This window comes from Anolis sagrei, chromosome 3 (genome assembly GCF_037176765.1).
Source record: "Anolis sagrei isolate rAnoSag1 chromosome 3, rAnoSag1.mat, whole genome shotgun sequence".
Classification (NCBI taxonomy): Eukaryota; Metazoa; Chordata; class Lepidosauria; order Squamata; family Dactyloidae; genus Anolis; species Anolis sagrei.
Window position 1 is genome coordinate 148,581,918 of NC_090023.1, and position 23,673 is coordinate 148,605,590.

Below are 23,673 nucleotides of genomic sequence, written 5' to 3' on the forward strand. Positions count from 1 at the left end.
TATGGGTCAGTCTTGTGTCAAGCATAAAAAGTCTTGGAAGGTGGCTTTTTCTTTCACTTTCAATTGGGAGCAGTTACTTATCTTTACAACCAGCATTAAAACCAATGGCAAATTGAAACTGAAACAGCAACACAACTAGCATTCATACTGGCTGCATTGTAGTCCACAACGCAAGCACAAAATCAAGGCGTTATTGCATCTTTTACATTACTATCTTCTACAATATTCCTAAGCATTCAGTGTGGGTTTTTTTTTTAGTCAAGTTAAATTCTAATGAGTAGGAAGTTCAACCCATGAATATAATTTCACAGTTGGGGCAGGGAATGAATTTGATTCAGATAATTTATATGTTTTATTTACATGTATGTCCATTGGAACAGTTACACTCCCACTTATTTTTTTAGACCAACCTTCCCCTACTGATAGGAATCCACTTCTCTTTTTCTCCAGTTTCTACATCCATTGCATCCACATACAACATAGCCATTTTCAAAAAATAGGGAATTATTTAGTTTTTATGATAGATGTAAATACTTTATTTGTAAAAGTTGTTTGGTTCACTCTAATAATAAAATGTAGCTTTTGATTATTATACTGCAAACAATTTCTTTTCATATTTTGCTAGTTTTGCAAGAAACATCCAACAATGCACAGAGGAATTCTATATACAGTAGTATTCCATTATCCAGGTAGACTCCAAAAGAGGGCCCAGACAGAAAAGGATACTTCATTTAATGGGGGGGGGGGGGGGGGGTGTTGAAGGAGGAAAACCATTTCCCTTGTTTTTGCTTGTTATCCCCCCCCCCCCCCCCACACACACACACTTCCCATTTCATAAACGAGGGTTGTTTTCATGATGGCGACATAGGTGGTGGGAATAACAGCAAAACTGGGTGAAATGGTTTACTCCTTCAACCCCCCCCCCCCCTAAAATGGACTATTCTTCTCTGTCTAGGCCCCCTTTTGGCCTCCAACCAGATAATGGAAGAGTACCTATATAGTTCTGTATGCAAATGTACTTTGAATGATATTGGAAGGCTATAGAAAAAGGATGGGACATAAGGCATAGGTGTCTTGATTGGAAAAGGTGAGTTTCTAGTCAAATCTGTATTTGCTGCTCTATAAAAAGTACTTGCAGTATTGCAGTTAGTGGTTTTTAAATTGTTTTTCCTGTGTTCCATGTAAAGTTCAGTAATTTGATATGTTTGTGGCACAGTTTGCCCTTTTCATAGCTAAGTGAATAACCTCAAAGTTGTGTGAAAAGGCTTACTTCATTCTGAATAGACCTCTCATCTTTCTGCAGGGTGGAATTGTAATTCTTGACGTTTACGCTCACTGGGAAAGTTAATCAACTAAATGCTTCTGTTAATTCTCTTGCTAAACTTAAGTTGCAGAGGTTTGATTTCTGTCCAAAAAGTACTTACAGAATAACAAAGATAAGTTAAACAGAGCTGTGAATTATTGCAAGCAATGTCGTACACATGCCTCAAGCTCATTTGTTCCTTGCTGGCTGGGAAGGCTTTGTTGAGAGGGTCAAGCTTAATTAAAGTTCAAGAGGTGCATGATTTTTCCTTACTATGCGGTAGCCCCTCCCCAATGCTCTTTAACTACAAGCACTCCTAGCTAGCAATGATGAAGAACCCTAGAGATTTCTGTTCAACATCTGCAGAATCCAATTATTGCCACCCCCACTTTACATGCTTTGATTCAGGGATGAACATGTAATGTGAGTTTCCTGACGAATGAACACAGGAGGACTCATTTCCACTGGTAAATTCCTCAAAATTCCTTGACAGAGAGTGAGAAAAGGTCTTATTTACACCTTATCTGCAAGATAGGCAAGTAAGCAAAGAGTGCATTTGACTGAGAAGTAACTGCAATCTTCAGCATGTTTTCTCAGAAGTAGTTTCCTTGGCTGCAGTTCTTTGATAAATAGAATTATGCTGCCAACTTTGAGAAATTTTGCTTCATTCCATTCACAGTGTGAAGTTTAGCAGCTTTTTCTAATGAGCACCAATTCTTCTATTGTTTCCCACAATGTGTTTTTGCATACAATTATTGACTGGTAACTTGTAATCCTGTTATACTGTAATCCATACTGTTCTGTTTTTGTTTTATTGTACTTTGTTTGGTGTATATCCAAAATAAAGAGCACTGCAAGACTTAGTGTTGTTATGTGAGTGGTTGCTCAATGGTTAGTGGAACAGTTAGAGTAAGCAGTGCCTGCCTGCCTGTTATGCAATGGCTTGTGTAAGTGGTTTCAAAGTACAAGACCTTGGCATTTAGGTATATTTGGAAATGGAAGTGATAAAAGTAAAGGTTTCCCCTTGATATTAAGTCAAGTCGTGTCGGCTCGGGGTGGTGATGCTCATCTCCATTTCTAAGCCGAAGAGCTGATGTTGTCCATAGACACCTCCTGGGTCATGTGGTCAGCATCATTTCATGGAGCACCATTACATTTCTACCGAAGCGGTACCTATTCTACTCACATTTGCATGTTTTCGAATTGCTAGGTTGGAAGAAGCTGAGGCTAACAGCGGGAGCTCACCCTGCTCCCCGGATCTGAACTGCTGACGGTTCAGTCAGCAAGTTCAGCAGCTCAGTGGTTTAATCCGCTGTGCCACTAGGGGGCCACATAAAACCTTTGTCTTAACGTAGTTGAAGTCGATAGGGAATTAAAAAAGGTTTGATCCAGAAGGCGAGACCCTGCGGCTCCACCAAAGAGGGATTGCTACAGTGGTGAGCAAAGAGAAGCCCAATTTAAAGTGATTTGTTTTCCCTAGGTTCCCAAAAAGAATCTCACCAAAGTTGAAGGAAGCGCCACCGAGATGATTTATTAGCGATTCAGCTGAAAAGAGTGCAGAGCAGCAATCATTTGCCAAGCTAAACATACATGAATACAAATAAAGGCAATTTTAATAGAAAAACAGAGTTGTGTGGTTCAAATCTCCCACTCCCTGCCTGGCTTGAAGGTGACTGGCCGGCCTCTCAACAGCTGGGAGGAGACTCAGCCGCCTCTTGAGCGCCTGGGCCAATCACAGGGCTTCTGCTGTGCGCCTGGGCCAATCAGAGGGCTTCTGCCGCCTCAGCGAATCAGGAGAGAGGGAGGCGGTACAAGGGAATACAATGCATTCTTGACTGGATTATGGAAACTCAGGAAATGTCCAAGAGGCTTGGCAAGTCCTAAAAGGCCTATGAGCTAAGCCTTGCTATTGTCTTGTGAGTGATTACAATAAACATTGATGTTGGCGATACCGTCATAATCCGGGTTTTCCTTTCACGCCAAGACAGAGGGAACAATGGGGGAAACTTAGGTGGATGTCTTAGTGAGAGAGATTGAATGGGTGATAGGTCAGGAGAGGGGAAGTTTTCCAAAGGCTCCCCCTATTAAAATATAATCAAGGTTTGCCAAGCAGCCGTTTCCCCCCGGTGGTCAAAACCTCCGAGGCCAGGGGGCACGATCCTTTGTTATAGTCCATGCAAGAAGTGTCCTTTGATAAGGGTTCTTTCAACTGCTAATTTCTCCCTTTCCAGGGTCAGGGCGACTTCCTTATATTTTTATACATTTTTTCCAAAAAGAAGGGGAATGGGGCAAAAGGGTCAGGAAAAGGTCAGATACACAAGGGGAAAATATGAAAATATAGAAATCATGATACAGAGAATATACCCACTTCTTTCTCTCTCTCTCTCCCCCCCCCCCCCCCCCGTGTCCCATAGGGAAATTGATAGGAGCCTTGATCATTGCGCAATGTAAGTTCATTTTAGGAAGGTCCATAGGTTAAAAGAGTGTCCATGAAGGGGAAAAAAGGTCCTTGATGTGTGGCAAAAGGTTCAAAAAGTCATGAAGAGGGGTCTAGTGATTTCACTGAGCCGAGATGTAGAGCCCTGCAGCACCAAGGTTGAAGCTTGTCCTTGGAAAACTATAACTCTTTCCAGGGTCTGGAGCCAGGTGACGGATCTGCTCCCTGAAAGCCTCATGGGGTGACCACACCAAGTCTCTGGGTTGAGGGGCTCCAGAAGGATGAAGAAATAGCTATGGCAGTGGCAGTGCAGCAGCAGCGAGGCTTGGATTTGACAATCCAGTTTTCCTTAAAAATATATTCTTAAAAATTCAAAAGTTATTCCCCAAGCGTAGGAGCCCAAAATGCAAAAAGCGAGATAGCAGGTAATGTTAGAATTTAGCTAGGAAAAATATGGCACCAAAATGGAGTTGATCCGTCAACTCGTGGATACAGAGACCCGAGGGGTTTCTGTATCCGCGGTTTGAAGAAATGCAGATATGGCCTCCCTGGGATGCCTGGAAGGCATCCCAGGTAGGCCGGCGGCTTTCTGCGGCCCAGAAAAGGTGAATTAATGCTTTTTAGTTGAGTGACTCAGGAAGAGGACACAAAGTATCATTCTGAAGAGGTGAAGGTTACAATTCAATTAGTCTTTATTTAGGGCTTGGTTACATTGTTTGGGCTGGGGAAAGAAGCGAAAGGAGAGAGCCTGGTTGAGGCTGCTTCTGGGGCACATTTCATCAGTGTTGGCCCAACTGGGCATCCAGGAACTATGGAACACCCTGCGGCTGGTCAGATCAGCTTGAAAGCAGGGGCCTGGGGTGCCCTCGGCATCATAATGACCCTATTTAATACAGTCCATAGATCAGTTGTTCTCAACCTGTGGGTCCCCAGGTGTTTTGGCCTACAACTCTTAGAAATCTCAGCCGGTTTACCAGCTGTTATGATTTCTGGAAGTTGAAGGCCAAAAATCCTGGGGACCCACAGGTTGAGGACCACTGCCATAGATAGATGGCTACTATTGGAATTTCATGAAAATGGCTCTGATGGCCTTCTCTGGCATACACTCAGCAAACACTATGAAGAATAAAGTGCTATTTTTCAAATCTAATGGAAAACTAAACACTTCAGAATTAACTTGTTTTTAGTTAAAAATTGAAAAGGCAAGGAGTGGAAAACTAGAACTGGACTATTCACTGATGTCCAAATGTTTTGGATTATCAGGTCCTCTAGAAAGAACGCTTTAGGTACATTTTGTGATAAAGATACATGAGAGTGGTTTCTACATTAACTGAAATTGTGTGTAATAGAAATTTCCACTTGCTAAAGAGGTTTTTCGTTAGTATTTGTCTTTTCTCAGAAGTTATAACCTGGACTTTTGTATTTGCCCTCTTTGACCTTTCCACATTTTATTGTGAAATCACTTGCAGTTGGAATGTATTTAATTGACATTGTTACCACTTGATGTATGCACACTTTCAACCCTATTTATTTATTGTGTCAGAAGCCAATTGAGAATACAGTTATAATGTATAAAAAACGACAAAGTTAAAAACCTGGCATTATACGAAATTTCCTTTGACCAGAGGCTGGCCACTTTGGGTGCCTCTGGTGGCTGTGAGAAGGTCCTCCATTGTGCATGTGATGGGGCTCAGACTGCATTGTAGTAAGTGGTCTGTGGTTTGCTCTTCTCCACACTTGCATGTCATGGACTCCACTTTGTAGCCCCATTTCTTAAGTTTGGCTCTGCATCTCGTGGTGCCAGTGCAGTCTCTTCAGTGCCTTCCATGTTGTGCAGTCTTTTGTGTGCCCAGGAGGGAGTTTCTCATCTGGTATCAGCCACTGATTGACGTTCCGGGTTTTTACCTGTCACTATTGGACTCTCGTTTGCTGAGGTGTTCCTGCAAGTATCTCTGTAGATCTTAGAAAGCTATTTCTTGATTTAAGGCGTTGGCATGCTGGCTGATATCTGGGGATGAACAACATTTTTATGGTGTCACAGAAGTTTGTATGCAAAAATAAGCATAACTTGGCTGTTATTTTAAGTTTTATTGTTGATTTAAAATTTGTTTTATAAGACGCTTCCCATGATTTAAAATTATGAAGTAGAGGTAGTAGTAATTTATTTCTCATCTGTACAATTTGACATTTCATAACTGCTTTAGTGAATTCCTATGGTTCACAGGGAAAAGCTGGATTAACAGAAACAGCTCTGCTTTTTCTTTCTTGCATTAAAGGAAGTTGAGGGGCTGTTTTTCACAAATTGCGAAAAAGGGCATTTGATGATGAAGCAGAGCAGGCATGTCAAACTCAAATTGTTCAGGAAAACCAATTTGTCTACAAGAATTACCAGTTTACAAGCTACTTGTTGCAATACATGTCTAACTAGAATACATATATTGGATCGTTGTACCCATAGCAGAGCACCTGATGAACCAACCTGGACACAGCATATTATTTGAGACACAGAAATACTGGACCACTCTAACAACCACCATGTCAGACTACACAGAGAAGCCATTGAAATCCACAAGCATGTGGACAATTTCAACAGAAAGAAGGAAACCATGAAAATGAACAAAATCTGGCTACCAGTATTAAAAAACTCTAAAATTACAACAGCAAAACAACAGAGGGAAAACAATCTGGGACATCTAATAACCTCTCAACAAAAGATTGCCCCAGGCACTGGTAGGCCATCAAATGCTAATCAAGGTGGTCAGTTGAAACATTCACACCTAGCTCCAGCAGAAAGAGTCCTTTGTCCCACCCTGGTCATTCCACAGATATATAAAGCCATTTTCCTAATTCCAACAGACCCCACTACCTCTGAGGATGCTTGCCATAGATGCAGGCGAAACGTCAGGAGAGAATGCTTCTAGAACATGGCCATATAGCCCGAAAAAACCTACAACAACCCAGTGATTCCGGCCATGAAAGCCTTCGACAATACAATATATATATTATTTCAAGCATGATAACAATAATACAGCATAGTCAGAAATGACAGTTTTCTTGCAGCATTGATTCTGTGCAAGTTTCATAGAATTAGGTATATATTGTTCAGTACATATAAGTATGTAAAAACATAAATCAAATGTACAACAAGCAAAAAGTTGAAATGCATACTTAATGAGAGGACAATTAAGCATATATGCAAATACATGCCTTAATGTGTTTATATTAGTGTATTATTGATGTGATTTTTTTAAACTATTGTGTATGAACCCCCTTGTTGTAAACTGGCCTGAGTCCCTCGTTGAGGTGAGAAGACCGGTATATAAAAGTTCTAAATAAATAAATAAATATGCTTCTGCAAAGCAATCCAGCTACGTACGTATAACTAACAGCAGTCATACTGCCATGGAATCATTAAAGTTGTAATTTTACAAGGTGTTTAGTCTTTTCTGCCAAAGAGTGCTGATGCCTCACCAAACTACAACTCCCAGGATTCCATTGCATTGAGCAATGTAATTCATTCTACAATGTAGATACCATGGGCTTTATCAGACTAGCATTTTAAAGTGGACACCCTACTTAAATGTAGTTTAGGAAGGCAAAGTCCTCTCTGGCTGAAAATTGAAAAGGCCCTGCCCTAAACTACAGTTCCCAGAACTCTGGAGGAGTCGAATGACGATATGAAAGCAGGGGTACTACTCTGATAAATGTGAGTCTAAACTAACAGAAGCTAATGCGGAATATGGAAATACCGGTAGCACTTGAGACTTGAGGCACTTTAGTGTCACTAGAAATGCTGGTCTCACTCGTTAATTGGTACATGAAAGGTTTATGTACAAATAAAACTTTGCTCCCTGAGGCATTGATAGGGCTGAACCCAAATTGCATAATCTTGCACACAGCATTTCTGGTAAGTGCTGTGACAAGCGTGAAATTTTTTTATGGAGGTTGCTTTCCCTTTTCCTTGCTAATGGATATTTCAGTTCATTCTGTCTTTGTGGCCAGCATTAAAAGCCATTGCAATCTGAAACTGTAACCCAACTAGAATACTACAATCAGCCCTCCATGTTCACTGATTTGACATCAGTAGATATGATTATTTGCAAATTAGCTATCATCCTTCTTTAACTGCTTTCCAGGATGGAAGCAGCACATCACTTAAGTTCCTTATCCCATAGCGGCTGGAGGGACTCAGCTAAAGCCTCCATAACCTTGGCTTGGTTTGTATTTCCTATCTATATAGGCTAAGGAGCACAAGAAATGAGGGCTGGTGGTCAGGCGCTGTACCTTTACTCTCCTGAGGCTGTCCTGCACTTTGGGAGAGGGGGAGGATGAGCAATTGCCACCATCCTCTGAAGCCAGGGCTGCTGTGTGCACATTCAAAGAGCGGGCTCACATTCTGAGGCAGGGGATATGACAACAGATTCCTCAATTACCTTTTTTTTTTGTTCTAAGAAGCCATTAATTGTAAAATTTGCACTAATTTCAATACCAATGTAAAAACCTATTTTTCCAGAGTTGTTTATATAGGGATTGTGGGTTATGAGTGTATCTTACAACTGAAGAAATACTGTATTTTAGAGGTGTGCAAATCCGTTCTGTTTTCGTTTTGAATTTTGGGTGCTCCCCCTTTCTGTTTTTGGAAAAATTCTGGGAAATTAGGGGGGGGGGGGGTAAGTTTTGTAATTTGGACCTCTGAGTCTGTTTCTGTTTTGGGAAGAAAACAGAAGGTGGGTACCCAAAATTTGAAACGAAAACAGAATAAGAATCCTGAAAACAGAACAGATTCTGTGCCGTTTTGTACATCCCTATTAAAATTCTGTCCAGCCTATGTCCCCTCACTCATCATACTGAAAACAAGGAGTGTTTTCCTTTTTCAAATGCTTTCAAAAACAGACCAGGACTTTGTAAAAAAAAGAAGAAAAGAAAGTAAAGTGTTGCCTCTGAAGAAGTATCAAATTGCTTTTTGTTCCTTTCCTTCTTCCAAGAAGATCACGCCAGAAGGAAGTGGTGGCTGTTCCCTTTACATTGCCTGCAAACCTATTTGTGGTAATGGTGGTACTACTGAGTGGTGCACCAGACTAGAGGACTTCTCTTTTTTTACACAGGGCCACTTGTTCTGGCCTCGCGTAAAAAATTCTAAGTAAAGTGATGGTTGGATATATGGAGTTAACAGTTCTGATGCCATTAGGGAGTGGATTACATGTAATTAAACTCTTGTTTCAGACAGGATCTGTACAATCCCTTTTCTGCTGTAGGGCTGTTCCTCAGTGCGGCTCACTCTGAAACCTTCTGGCCATTGGAGTGTGAAGTCAGTCTGGGAAGGTACAGAGCTAAAACGCTGCCAACAGCATAGTTCTTAAAAATATTTCAATATATGCACTTCACTTTTGGTATGTTTTGCCACCAGCATCTGTTCAGAGGAAACTCATCTGCACCCCAGATGCAATCATATGATGGATGTAAACTAACAGTGGATGCAATCATATGATGGATGTAAACTAACCCCCGAACCAGAGATCCTGAACTGGACCTGGAAAGCCTAATCCCCCTCTCAATGCCAGGGCCACCACTTCAAGTGAATCTGGCAAGGATGTAAGGAACCTAACCTCTGGTGAAAAGAGGGTGTAAGGCAGTTGATAACTGGGTGACTGGAGTGGATGAAGGGAGCAGGATGGGATGGTGGAGGAGAGAGAAGCAACCCATGGTGTGCTTTCCTGTTTTCCTTACAACATTGGTCCCAGTAGTTGAGTTGTAGGTGGAGAATGGAAAAGAGAACTACTACTGTGGACAGAAATTCCCTCCAGACCCTTTCCCCATGTTCTTCCTTAAAAGAGAAGCTCTCTAGTAGACAAGGCATTTTAGAAAGGAAACTTCCAGGATTAAATTTCTCTCTTTGGCTGAGTGAGATCTTCTGTCCCCTTTTGTCCTCTGTTTGCTTGTGTATTTTCCCCCTCTCCATGCTAACTGCAATTCATACACTCTGTGTACATCATTTCTGGTACTTCTGTGCAAGCAGTGTCTTCCTAAGGTATGCAGAACATAACTGAAATGTACTTTATGGTGCACTCCTAGGCAAGTCAGTTCAGGAGTAAGTCCCACTGAAATCTGTGTGCTTTAACATGAACATGTAGATATATTTACTTTGTAGGAGGGTGAGAGTTGGACAGAAAATTCCCCTTTCTCTTCCCCCTTTCTTCCTGTAGTTGGGGACTGTAATTTTCTAGAATGATGCAAACTTGTGAAATGCTTCTCCCTCTACTTTCGCTGTGCAATGCATGAGGCTTAGGATCTCTGGGAGGGACTTGCCCAGCTGATGGTGAGGCCCTATCTGGTCCTGCAGCCTATTTCTCCTTTTGTTTCAAGGAAGGAAACTAGTGGTGGGGTGAATATGAGAACTCAAAGTAGGACTGCTCAAGGGCACTGCAGGCAAACACAAATTAATACTATTGTCGAAGGCTTTCATGGCTGGAATCACTGGGTTATTGTGAGTTTTCCGGGTTGTATAGCCATGTTCCAGAAGCATTCTCTCCTGACGTTTCACCTGCATCTATGGCACGCATCCTCACAACTCACAACACAAATGAATGCTCTTTTTGGAGAAAAAGCAATCTGTGGGTGTCAAAGACCTAGCTGTGGCAACAAAAGATTGGAGCGTCTTCAGCTGTTAAATCTAGTGAAGTGAGATATGAGGCTGAAACTGGTTTAGCTGTTCCTTATCCTGGAAGCTCTGCCCACCTTGTGTGCATGGCGCCCTTGGACTGAGTACTCCCAGTTCTACCTGAACATTATGAATAACGCTCTGACTGTAAGAGCTGATCAACAGTGAAACTCACTGTCTCAGTGTATAATGGAATTTCCTTCCCTGGAAGCTTTTAAACAGAGGCTGGATGGTCATCTGTCAGGGGTGCTTTGATTGTGCCTTTCCTGCATGGCCCCTGGGGTCTCTTCCAACTCTATGATTCTATGAATTCTCTGGAAGTGGAACTTTTCTGCATTTAAAGCAATCATCTGACTGCCCCTTTCAGCTCTTGATTTTGGAATGTGTTTGCGAGGGAGGATGAAACATGGCATTGCCCCCTATGGGCCTGGGCTAATGGAGACTGTATAAGCCTATTAAGATCAGATCTCCTCAAGGCATAAGTTGCAGGGAAAGCAGGAAGAGCAGCTATACTGCTCCATCCTGGAGGACCACCCAGTAGCAATTATTATTATTATTATTATTATTATTATTATTATATATTATATTATTATAATAATAATCCTGGAGGACCACCCAGTAGCAATAGAAACCAAGAGACATATGCAGTGTTAAACTAAGTATGAATCCTGAGAATAGATTTTTAAAAATTAGATGCAATGATATCACCTTTTATTTATGGGTACCCCAGGTATGATGCTGAAATATAAAGGCATATCATTAAATACTAAATTTAGCGTTGTCCATGCCACTGTATTTCTAATTTCTGTGTATGGTTGTGAAAGCTGGAGAGTGAAGAAATCTGGTGGGAAGGGTGGGGACGCGAGACAGGGCCTTTTCTGTGGTGGTCCCCCGACTCTGGAACACCCTCCCCAAAGATCTTAGACAGGCCCCTACATTGGCAGTCTTTAGGAAGAACTTGAAGACCTGGCTGTTCCAATGCGCCTTTCCAGAATAGGAAAACTCCAATACCAAGTCCCAGAAGCACTTTAGTAGAAATTAAGATTGCCGGCACACTGCACTTACCCTATAATCCTACATATCACCTGTCACTTCACACTTTTAATCTGTACCCATTACTTTGGCCCGGCCCAGTTTTATTGTGTCTTGGTGTATTGTTTTATTGTTTGTTATTTTTAATATTGCTTAACTGTTTTGATTTGCTTTAGGTTGTGTTTTGTTATATTGTGTTTGAGGCCTTGGCCTTTGTAAGCTGCATCGAGTCCTTCGGGAGATGCTAGCGGGGTGCAAATAAAGTTAATAATAATAATAATAATAAATCACCACTCCTTTGAAAGGCGTTGAAGCCGAGTGTGGGCTGCTCAAACGTCAAATAAATGGGCCGAAGAGCAATAAAGCCTGAACTCTCCCAAGAATCTTAAGATGACAATACTAAGATTGGGATGTTGTGTGGTTTCCGGGTTGTATGGCCATTCTAGCAGCATTTTCTTCTGAAGTTTCATTTCGCCTGCATCTGTGGCTGGCATTTTCAGAGGATCCCACGGCATTTCCCGCGGGGAGGTAGAGTCTGCTTTCAGTCCCCCCAGGGGTGAGAAAGGCGGTATATAAATACTGTAAATAAATAAACAAAGCGATATATAAATAAGTTTTATTATTTTTATATTGTATATACATATAATATTTATAGTATTATAATATAATGCAATATAATACTTACAATAATATTATATACTAGCTGTCCCCTGCCACGCGTTGCTGCGGCCCAGTCTGGTGATCTGGAAAATAAAGTAATGAGAAAGTGTTGGTTTCTAATATATGTAATTCCTTTCTGCTTGTGAGTAAACAGTATTTCTTGTTGTTTCTTTGTCAGTGTTGATGTGGAGAGTGTCTGGTTTGCCTACTCTGGAATATGCAACATATCATAGTCCTTCTTTAAGGGTCTCTTTCAAATCTATGATACTATATCTGTGTGTGTGAGAGAGAATCATATCTATCTATCTATATTTATGACTGGATGACACTTTGTCAGGAGGGCTCTGATTACATTTTCTTGCCCTGTTGAAGAGAGTTGGACTGAATGGCCTTAAGTATTTTCTGTTGGTCATGGGGGTTCTGTGTGGAAAGTTTGCCCCATTTCTGTCGTTTAGGGGGTTTCAGAATGCTCTTTAATTGTAGTGAACTATAAATCCCAAATGTCAAGGTCTATTTCCTCCAAACTCATATATGTTCATATTTAGGCATATGGAATTTTTGTGTCAAATTTGGTCCAGATCCATCATTGTTTGTGCCCACAGTGCTCTCTGGATGTGGATGAACTATAATTCCCAAACTCAAGGTCAATGTCCACCAAACGTTTCCAGTTTTTTCTGTTGGTCATGCTAAGTTTGGCCCAATTCCATCACTGGTGGAGTTCAGAATGCTCTTTGATTATAGGTCAACTATAAATCCCAGCAACGACAATTCCCAAATGACAAAATCATTTTTTTTGAGTGGAGGACATAAATTGGACTGTTAGCTGTCTTGTGTCCAAATTTGGTGTCAATTCCCCCAGTGGTTTTTGAGTTCTGATGGTAGCACGAACTAACATTACATTTTTATTTATATAGATTTATATTACATGCAATATTACTAATAATATTTCAACATAATGGTATAGTACAATATAGTAATATTTACTACTGATATTGTACTATGCTGATAATATAATATATTGTATGTATATATATCTTGTAAGCCGCTCGGAGTCCCCTTCGGGGTGAGAAGAGCAACATATAAATGTAGCAAATAAATAAATAAATAAATAAATAAATAAATCTTTTTTCTAAAGCAAGTGGGTCGCGTGCCCAGGGAGAGCGAATGCGTACGCACACGCACGCGCCGCCTCCGCCCTCAGCAAAGATGGCGGAAAGGAGCCCAAACACGTGCCCTCAGCAAAGATGGCGAGGCCTCATGGACTCAGGACTTGACAGCGCCCTCGCCCTCGCGCTTACCACCGCCTCCGCTCTTTGGGAAGAGCCCCCTTGAGGTTCCAGCGCGGCCGAAAGGGCTGTTGGAGGAAGCCCCGCGACTTCCTCCGAGGGCGGGCTGCGTGCCAATGAGGGCCGCCTGTCTGCTTTGGCCGGCTCGGCCTCCCAGCCAATGGCGGCGCGCAGGTGGGGAAGGAGGCGGGGCTCGCGGGGCTCGGCGGCGGGGAGCGCAGTCAGTCAGTCAACAGAGCGGCTGAGGAGGAGACGGCCAGGCTGCCTTGAGAGCGCGCTTTCTGTCGCCGCCGGTCCGAGAGGAAGGAGCAGAAGAAGGAGGAAGAAGAGGAGGGAAAGAGTCAGCCCCGCCAGCGCCATGCCCACCCTGAGGTAGTGCTATAGTCCCAGCCTTTCACCTGGTCCCTTTCTGGGCGATGGATCCAGATCAGGGAGGGAGGGAAGGAAGGAGAGTGGGTCGGGTCTCCTCCATATGTCCCACTTTTTCTCTTTCCCCCATTGATCTTTAAACCTTGGAAGCCACTAGGTTTGAAATCTAACTTAGCTTTGGGGTGGCAGCAGACTTTGGCAATCTGAAGCATCCTAGGCGAAGTGGGTTTCACTCTAGAGCATTCCCAAGTGAGGATTTAAACCCCTGGAGAATGTGGCCAGGGCACAACCATGCCAGAAAAATAAAAGCAGAACCTTGTTGGGGGTATTTCTTTTGGTGCAGACCCCTTCCCAGTGAATGGTCTTGCCTTTCAACCCAACTCTTTCCTCTGTTCAGTCCAGCATGCTTCAGGATAAGTGTGCATGCCAGATTAAATCCCTTGCAGCCTTGGGGTAAATCAGGATAGGTTTGGCATTGCTCAATAAATGGGCAGATGATGTGCTTCCCTAGTGTTGACTTTACTGTATTTTTAAAAGACTTTTGTGGGGGAACGCTGTGTTGTTCTAATGGGCGGGCATTTCAGGACATCGGCCCATGTGAGCTTGTGACTTATTCCAAACTGAAGAACTCTTGTATTGAGAATATTATCAAGAAGGCCCCTGCGTATCCTTTTTTTTTTTTTTTGTGTCTTTTATTTAAAACATTGACACGTGTCAAATGGATGGCCATCTGTCAGGGGTGCTTTGAATGCAATATTCCTGCTTTCTTTGCAGGGGGTTGGACTGCATGGCCCAGGAGGTCTCTTCCAACTCTATGATTCTATGAAAACAAACCATAGATTTGGAAAACGTTGCAGATCCTGAGACCTATCTGCGGTTTCCTTTAGTTCTGATGATTCTGTCCCTGAGGAGGGAGTCAGCCTCCTGGAAGATTTTGGGAGCTGTGTGCTCACTGCAGGAAGGAGCAGAGATAGTGATTAAGCCTTTCCTAATCTTCTCATCAGGGAAAACACTATTATCTTTCAGTTGGAGGCCAGGGTTTATTAGAAGATATTTGGAAATGCTGCTTTAGAGCAGCAATAATGTGGTTCTGAGTGTTTTTCTAAAGACTTCAAAATTTCCATTAAAATGAAAACATCGTGTCAGGACGAATAAACAACAACAACTGCAAGTTGCTTCAAGTGTTAGAGATTAAAATCAAATTATTCCCACTGTTGGAACATGCCAGAGGTCCATCTAGCTTTCTAAATCTAATTAGATGCATCCCTCAAATGCTATTTAGCTACTAGCCGTCCCCTGCCACACGTTGCTGTGGCCTGGTCTGTGTATATGTGTTTTGTGTGTATCTATATATCTGATTTTATATTGTTGTGTTGCTATTATATTGTTTTGCATTTATGTATTTTATTTTTTGGTTTTATTATATTCTTGTATTATATTGTTGTGTAATGTTCTGATTGGTGTGGCCTCATTAAGCCACACCGAGTACCCTTTGGGGGAGATGGAGCGGGGTATAAATAAAGTTTTATTATTTATTTATTATTATATTTGTGTATATGTATGTTTGTGTATATATGCATGTGGCTTTGCACATGCGTTGTAATGTGTGTGTTTTAAATTTTTAAGTCTCTTCCGCTATGTTTTTCAGTGTTTTTATGCATGATTGTCACTTGTTGGCCTGATAGATGTCTTGTGTCCAAATTTGGTGTCAATTCACCCAGTGGTTTCGAGTTATGTTAATCCCACAAATAAACATTACATTTTTATTTATATAGATTATGATTCATAATATTAATGGCTTGATTTTCCATGTTCTCCCTTTTGTTGTTCCTTCAAGTTGCTCCCAACTTATGGCAACCCTAAGGGCCCTTCCAGACAGGATCTATATCCCAAGAGCTGATCCCAGTTTTCTGTTTATCCCAGATTGTCTGGCAGTGCGGAGTCATATAATCCAGTTTAAAGCAGAAAACCTGGGGTCAGATCCTGGGATTATAGGACCTGTCTGGAAGGGTCCTGAGATGAATCTATTGCGAGGTTTCCTTGCAAGATTTGTGCAGAGAGGGATTTGCTATTGCCTTCTCCTGAGACTGAGAGAGTGTGACTTACCCAAGGATAGCCGTTGTGACAGAGTTCGAATGTAGACCCTGGATTCAAGGGTCCTGGTTGTTGTTCCTTCAAGTTGCTCCCAACTTATGGCAACCAGATCACTACACCATATTGGGTCTCATTTTTATTTGAACACTACCTAAACAAGGAGTGAGTCAGGATTGTTGAGCTGTCAGCATTCATTATTATTGACAAATGCTGAGAGCGTTGTTCAGCAACATCTGTGGCGCCAGAGTCCCAACCCTGATTTAAGTCAGTGGCCGGCTCCATAATTTGTGGCACTTATTATTCAAAGTTGTGTTTGTAATTAAATTGCCACAAATGTTTCCATATTTGATAAAGGCCTGTTACAAATTGTTGTTGTTTATTCGTTCAGTCGTTTCCGACTCTTCGTGACTTCATGGACCAACCCAAATTACAAAGTATGCTACTGATTTTCATTTCTACTCGTGTCAAGTAAGGACATGTGAGCAGAGGAAGTGCTGTGATAAGCAGTTTTGGTTATCTTGACAGGACATGACATTTTGTAAGGGCGTGTTGTGAGGAATTCCCTTCCCCCATTGAATACAGGGCTTTTTACATAATCCAACTCTGCAGTATCTGTCTATTGAAGTATAATACATGACGTGCCTATTAAAGATCTAAATAATTCATTTGATATTAATGAATGAATTAAAAGGCCCAGCATAGATTCATTAAGCACAGGGCAATTGCATCATCTCATAGTTCCTGGACAGCTGTCTAAAGTTGCAGCCCAGAGTTATCCTTCTCTCCCTGCATATCTGGTGTATCGTATATCTCTTTTCCTGTATAGGAGCAATATAAACCAGGGTGTCTGAAAACATGATTCAGTTTAACAACCAGGTCACACATGGTGTGATATGTCTCTAGGAATAGAACAGCTTTCATTCTGACTGATTTAATGTATGTAGTCCTTGCTTTTAAGGAAGTTGGCAACTCATCTGCTGAGTGTGTGCTTGGCTTTCTCGCTCACAAGACTGTTCACAATTCAAGCATGAATGCTACTATTGATAAATGGGAGCAAATATACAAAATATGGTTATAGTAAGAACAAGCGCATTAAAAAAACACCTTAAAGATTTACTTAAAAAATATACCTGCTTCACCTGCAAGGGTTATGCACATAGCTAAATGAATAAAAAAGTATATGTACAACTATAATTATTAAATAAGTATAATAAAAAGTACACAACGTAATTATTCCTGAGCATAGAATTAATGTATCAATGTTGGACAAATGAAAGTATCTTGACCAGGCACCAGTAGGAACACTGTCTTCTCATTGTACCTCCTTCATCAGTGCGCATCCAGAAGATCTACAAGCCACTCTAAACACTTTCACAGAAGCAGATGAGAAGCTCGGCCTGTCATTTTACATCAAGAAAACCAAAGTGCTCCTCCAGCAGTCACCAGCCAATCCCTCTCCAACGCCAGAAATACAGCGTAATGGTGTAACATTAGAAAATGTTGACCATTTCCGCTACCTCGGCAGCCACCTCTCCACAAAAGTAAAATACAACACCGCCTGAGCTCTGCGAGTGCAGCATTTTTCTGAATGAAGCAGAGAGTGTTTGAGGACCAGGACATCCGTAGAGATACCAAGGTGCTTGTTTATAAAGCTATTGTCCTCCCAACCCTGCTATACACCTACGAGACGTGGACTGTACAGACGTGACATGCAACCCCTGAAATGATTCCATCACCGCTGCCTCCATAAAATCCTGCAAATTTCTTGGGAAGACAAGCGGACAAATATCAGCGTGCTGGAAGAAGCAAAGACCACCAGCACTGAAGCGATGGTCCTCCGCTGTCAACTCCATTGAACCGACCACTGTCTCCCAAAGCAGTTGCTCTATTCCGAACTCAAGAACGGAAAGCGGAATGTTGGAGGACAAGAAAAGAGATGTAAAGATGGGTTCAAAGCCAACCTTTAAAACTGTGGCATAGACACTGAGAACAGGGAAACCCTGGCCCTTGAGCGCTCCAGCTGGAGGTCAGCTGTGACCAGCAGTGCTGTAGAATTTGAAGAAGCACAAATGGAGGGCAAAAGAGAGAAATGTGCCAGGAGGAAGGCACATCAAGCCAGCCCCGACCGGGACCGCCTTCCACCTGGAAACCGATGCTCTCACTGTGGGAGAAGATGCAGATTAAGAATAGGGCTCCACAGTCACCGACCGACCCACCGCCAGTACACTTATCTTGGAAGACTGTCCTTCGTGGACAATGAGGGATCGCCTAAGTAAGAGAATATTCCAGACCTGAAACATTCACATTAAGCTGTTTGTTTGTGTAATGTAATCCGGTCAGTGATACAAATCAGAGAAGGGCCTACTCTGTCAGTCTAAGAGACTTCAGTCAGCCCTCCACACTTGCAGATGTTAGGGTCATAGCACACTCATGAAAGTGAAAACCCCCAAACCAGAGAGAACACATCTTTAGGAATTTCTAGGTCTTGCAGCACAATTCTGTGGTTGACTTCACTGGAAGTTGACTACAGAAATTCTTAGAGACTTGGGGAGAATGGCTTTAATCGTACCCATGAATGATCAAATTTGCAATTGTCAAAACCAGAAATGTGTAAGAACCACTGTATGAGAGAAGGTGCTTCTTCTGATATTTAGACCTGTGCTCTTAAAGGTTTGAAGATAAGCAAACCTTGATTATCCCTTCTTGGCAGAAAGATTGGGTTGTAAATTAATAAGTTAGCACCAGCATCTTTAATTTCACCTTTTGCAAAATGTGGAACCAATCAATGAATGGGTAATCCTGCATCAGTTAACTTGGGAATGCTCCCTGTTGAACATAGTTAATAACAAGAAAGAATCTGTTAAAAAGTTTTCTCTTGTCAGCTGTTCTACTTTGTATATTGGCCAGTTGGATGCCTGTAAGAAACTGAAAGAGCCTATGATTGAGTTTTGAAAAAAAAAACATGCTTAAGACTAGATGTTAACTTCAATTTTGAATATGTCTGCTTGAAAGTTCTGTTATAATTTCTAAGCCTGTTAACTCAGAATTATGCACCTCTTAGAGATGCTGAACATTCTCTGCTCATCTCACGATTACTTGTATAGGTCTTTCAGGCTAATTTTCCTGGAGCTATGAGGGATACTTAAGTTATGATAAAGTGGATCTTTTCTGTGCCTGCAGTGAAGTTTTGCTAGTAAACTCCCTAAACATTACTGCAGTTTGAAGTATTTCCAAATGTATATTGTAAATATACATTTACATTTGATTTGCTTCTTCACGAGTTGAAGACTTATTTATCTATCATGTTTGTATGTAGGGACTTCAGGCGTTTTTGTGAGGTTTTCCTCATTTAATGTTCATATCCACTCAATTGAGGTTGGTTGGATAGAATAGACTGGTTGTCCAGTGTTACCTAGAGAACTTTGTGACTGAGCCTTTATTGAACATAGGTTTTTATTGGGTTGCTGTGAGGTTTCCAGGCTGTATGACCATGTTCAAGAAGCATTTTCTCCTGAAGTTTAGCCACCTTGAATAGCACTTAATGGCCTTGCAGGTTCAAAGCCTGGCTGGTTGCTGCCTGGGGGTCCTTTTTTTGGGAAGTGTTTGCTGGCCCTGATTTATCCTTGTCTGGAATTCCCTTGATTTTTGAGGGTTGGTCTTTATTTGCTGTCCTGATTTTAGAGTTTTTTTAAATAGTCATAGCCAGATTTTGTTCATTTTCTGGCTACCAGTATTAAAAAATTCTATAATCAGGACAGCAAATAAAGACCAACACTCAAAAAACAGGGGAATTCCAGACAAGAATAAATCAGGGCCAGCAAACACCTCCCAACAAAAGATCCCCCCAGGCAGCAACTGTCTAGTCTTTGAAATTGCAAGGCCATTAAATGCTAATAAAGGTGACCAGTTGCAACATTCAAACTTGCCTCAGGCAGACAAGAGTTCTTTTTCCCAACCTGGACATTCCACAGATATATAAACCTCACTTGCCTAGTTTCCAACAGACCCTTCAACCTCTGAGAATGCCTGCCATAGATGTTGGCGATATGTCAGGAGAGAATGCCTCTGGAACATGGCCATACAGCCCGGAAAACTCATAACAACTCAGTGATTTGAGCCATGAAAGCCTTTGATAACACATGGGTTTTTATTCCTGCTCTTTTCTACTCATAGGCTCTGTGTCTGTGTGTGTATATATGTATGTGTGTTTTCTAACAATAACATGTAGCTATATTATGGATGCTAAGAACGGGTTAATTCATATTTCTGGCTTGGATTCTAAAAATGAGAGTAATGAATGCTTATCAAATCTTTTGTGGTTATTGATAGAAAAGTTTGAACTGTGGCTGAGTTCAAGTCTTATATTTGCAAACTATGTGGAAAACTCAGTTAGGTTACACTTCAGCCTACAAAAGGCTAAACCTTGAAATAAATCATTTAAAGTTTGCCTCATTTAGGAGCAATTTGTATTTTGAATGTTTAAACCATTCAGCAAAAACTGGCAAGTGATTAATGCCAGTCTCACCATGTTAACAATGTTTTACAAGGTTTAAATGAGTTTATATTATTCAGTCCTAAATTTCAGAACTTGGAAAAAGCTTTTTTCTACGTCACTGAGGCTTGTTTAAGGGCTTATTTTGAGAATCATTTGCTTTGATGTGTTTTTAAGCAACTGTTAGCAGTGGCATTTTTTTCTTAACTCTTTACCTTAAATATGAGATCAAATCATTCTCTATACGATTTAATAGCAGTCACTCATTCTGATCATGAAACTAAAACATGAAAGTGTTTGATTTTTTTTGCTATTATTTCAATTGTTTTAGTATGGAAACATAATCTTTCCTTTTAAAATGTTAATGACTAATTTTGACCCCCACCATATTTATAGGCCGAGTGGACATAATCACTTCAGATGAAGGAACATGTCATTTCCTAAGAACGAACCCTTCGGTTTGAGTAAAAAGAAGCAGTTCTTGCCTTCTTACATAGGAGGGTAAAGTGACCTACTTTGGAAAGCACCACGGGTCTGTGAGTTGGTGTTAGATGGATGCAGAAAAGTTGCTGTCATTGTTCACAGTGTTGGCCTCGACTGGAATAGGGATATGTGGTTTCCACATAAGGAATCAAAATAATTTGAGAGGAACATGATCATTTCCCTCTCCTCTCCATTACATTATTAACTGATTCCAAAATGGCTAGCAATGTATTACAGGTTGTGTTTTGGACTGTGACTCTGGAAATCCGGGATCAGACTCCCGCTTGGCCATTGAACTCCACCAGGTGGCCTTGGGCAAATTACACTCTCCCAACCTTAATGGAAGGCAAGGGCAAACTCCCTTTGAACAAAACTTGCCAAGAAAATCCTTGGATAGGTTTGCCCTAAATCAGAAAGAACTTGAAGGCATACCACAAGAAGTCAGAACAATACTATTTGCTTCATTTTTGGATTTTCAGTCTACCTGTAACATACAGGCAGTCCCCAAAATAGTTTCTGTAGGTTTGTTCTTAAGTAAAATGTGTATGCAAAGGTACATTATTAAGTGTAATTCCAGCCAATATGTATATGTTTATATGTGTGTGTGTATGTGTGTGCGCGTGTGTATATGGGGTTACGGTAGTGCAGCGGATTAAACCACTTAGCTACAGAACTTGCTGATGGGAAAGTTGGTGGTTCAAATCCACGGCGCAGTGTGAGCTCCCGTTGCTAGCCCCAGCTTCTGCCAGCCTAGCAATTTGAAAACATTCAAATGTGAGTAGATCAGTAGCTTTTTTTTTTGTCATGTCAGGAGTGACTTGAGAAACTGCAAGTCGCTTCTGGTGTGAGAGAGTTGGCCGTCTGCAAGGACATTGCCCAGGGGACGCCCGGATGTTTAGATGTTTTATCATCCTTGTGGGAGGCTTCTCTCCTGTCCCCGTATGAGGAGCTGGAGCTGATAGAGGGAGCTCATCTGCACTCTCCCCGGATTCGAACCTGCAACCTGTCAGTCTTCCATTTTGATCAGTAGCTGACGGGAAGGTAATGGCGCTCCATGCAGTCATACCGGCCACATGACTTAAGAGGTGTCTACAGACAACGCCAGCTCTCCGGCTTAGAAATGGAGATGAGCACCACCCCTCAGAGTCTGACTCGACTAAGGGGAAACCTTTACCTACCACACACACACAGAGAGAGTTTTGAATTGCATAGGGAAGGGTTAAGACCCCTTCGTCATTTGTTTTGTGTCCCTGCTTAGAATATTTCACCTCACTTTCTTTCCCTATGATAACTGGATTTTGGAAAATTTGGCTTGTTTTAGAAAGAACGATTGGTGATCAAACTCCTGTGATAATTCTTACAGCAGTGAATTTCCCCTCCTAGAGGTAGATTTCCTCTCACTTCCTATTGCCTCACCCCCGTTTTTGAATATGTGTCATTTGTAAATTGGATGTCTGTTACGTATGGAGTGCCTTTGTTGTGTTTTGAGCTATAACAACACATAGAGCTATGTTATGCTAAATAAGTATTGAATTATTGCATGTTTTGGTTGGCAGTGGCCCTCAGACTACTTTTTAAAATATCACAAGAAATGCTAGAAACCAAACCAGTTCTGCATAATAAACCTACAATATGTTCTTCCCTTTTAATTTAGTTGCAAGAAAAATTACTGCTTGCCATGCTCACCATATTTCTAGGCCAGCAAATACCAGTCCTATTGGTTGAAAAAATGTGAATAATGTTTGATCAGCTTTTTTGGACTACACTTAGCCAGCTGCAGTCATTCTGGCTGAATAATTCTGGGAGTTGAGTTCCAAAAAGTAACTTTTCTGAGATCTGAAAATATATATTAAATAATGGTGAGTTAATTCCCTACCTGTAAATGTCAGTGACTTGAAGAGTATGCCTCAAACATCTGAAAAAAAATGTATCTGGAGACAAAGCACGATGAAATGGCAATTTAAGAGGAAGTGAACTGTGGTTTAAAATAAGAGCAGGATATTTCCCTTCTGAGCTGGAGAAATATGTGGAAATCATGTGTCAATAATATATTTGCACATATGTAATATAGTTATATATTTGGAGATGATTGGATAGAAGATTATTATGATTTGCATTTTAAGAAAATTACGGGTAATTAGACTATGTGGACTACAGCTGTGTTTCAGAACTTACGCATTGCAGGATTAATGAATGGGTTGTTGGATGTGTTTGTTTTTGAAAAGTTTAATGTTGTCTTAGTTGTTTTCTGGGAAAGTATAATGCAAGTGCAGAAGACTTTTAATTTAGAGAAATAACATGTATATATTTTAACTTCGTTTCTTTAGTCAGTAAATATTAATGATGTTTGTACCAATAAGCAGTTCATGGAAGAGAAGGATAGATTTTGAACCTGAACCTTGTGTGATGTTTTTTGTATTAATATGCTTCAATTCTTTTGATGAATTAATAGGGATCATTTTATCTTGCAGTGAAAATGTACTTTTTGGAATGGGAAATCCTCTCCTTGATATCTGTGCAGTTGTGGATAAGGACTTCCTTGACAAGTGAGTATTGGGCCCTTTCCAACTATGATTTACAAATTTTTTAACTCTGCTTTAAATATTTGGCAGATCTGAAAGCTTTGGTTTTCTTAGTCCCATTCTCAGGGCGCTTCCACACAGCCATATAACCCAGAATATCAAGGCAGAAAATCCCACAAAATCTGCTTTGTACTGGTATAGCTGAATCCACACTGCCATATGTTCCAGTTCAAAGCAGAAAATACGGGATTTTATTCAGCTGTGTGGAAGAGGCCTCAATGATTTTAATCTGTGCAGTTGTATCAATAGACTTTCTGTATATTGTGTCAAAAATAAT

At 41.1% G+C, this 23,673-nt stretch overlaps 1 protein-coding gene across 2 annotated transcripts in view; it reads left to right on the forward strand.

The window, feature by feature from the left end:
• The window catches only part of ADK (adenosine kinase), a 183,441-nt gene that overhangs the window by 8,373 nt on the left and 151,395 nt on the right, over positions 1–23,673 (forward strand). The window contains exons 1-2 of one of the 2 annotated variants that reach the window (XM_067466954.1): positions 13,423–13,748; positions 23,286–23,360. In XM_067466954.1, the coding sequence (XP_067323055.1) occupies positions 13,537–13,748; positions 23,286–23,360 (287 nt within the window). In that variant the 5' untranslated portion in view covers positions 13,423–13,536. Of the gene's footprint in view, positions 1–13,422; positions 13,749–23,285; positions 23,361–23,673 lie in introns of those variants that run through there. The other variant, XM_060769135.2, reaches the window with a different exon arrangement.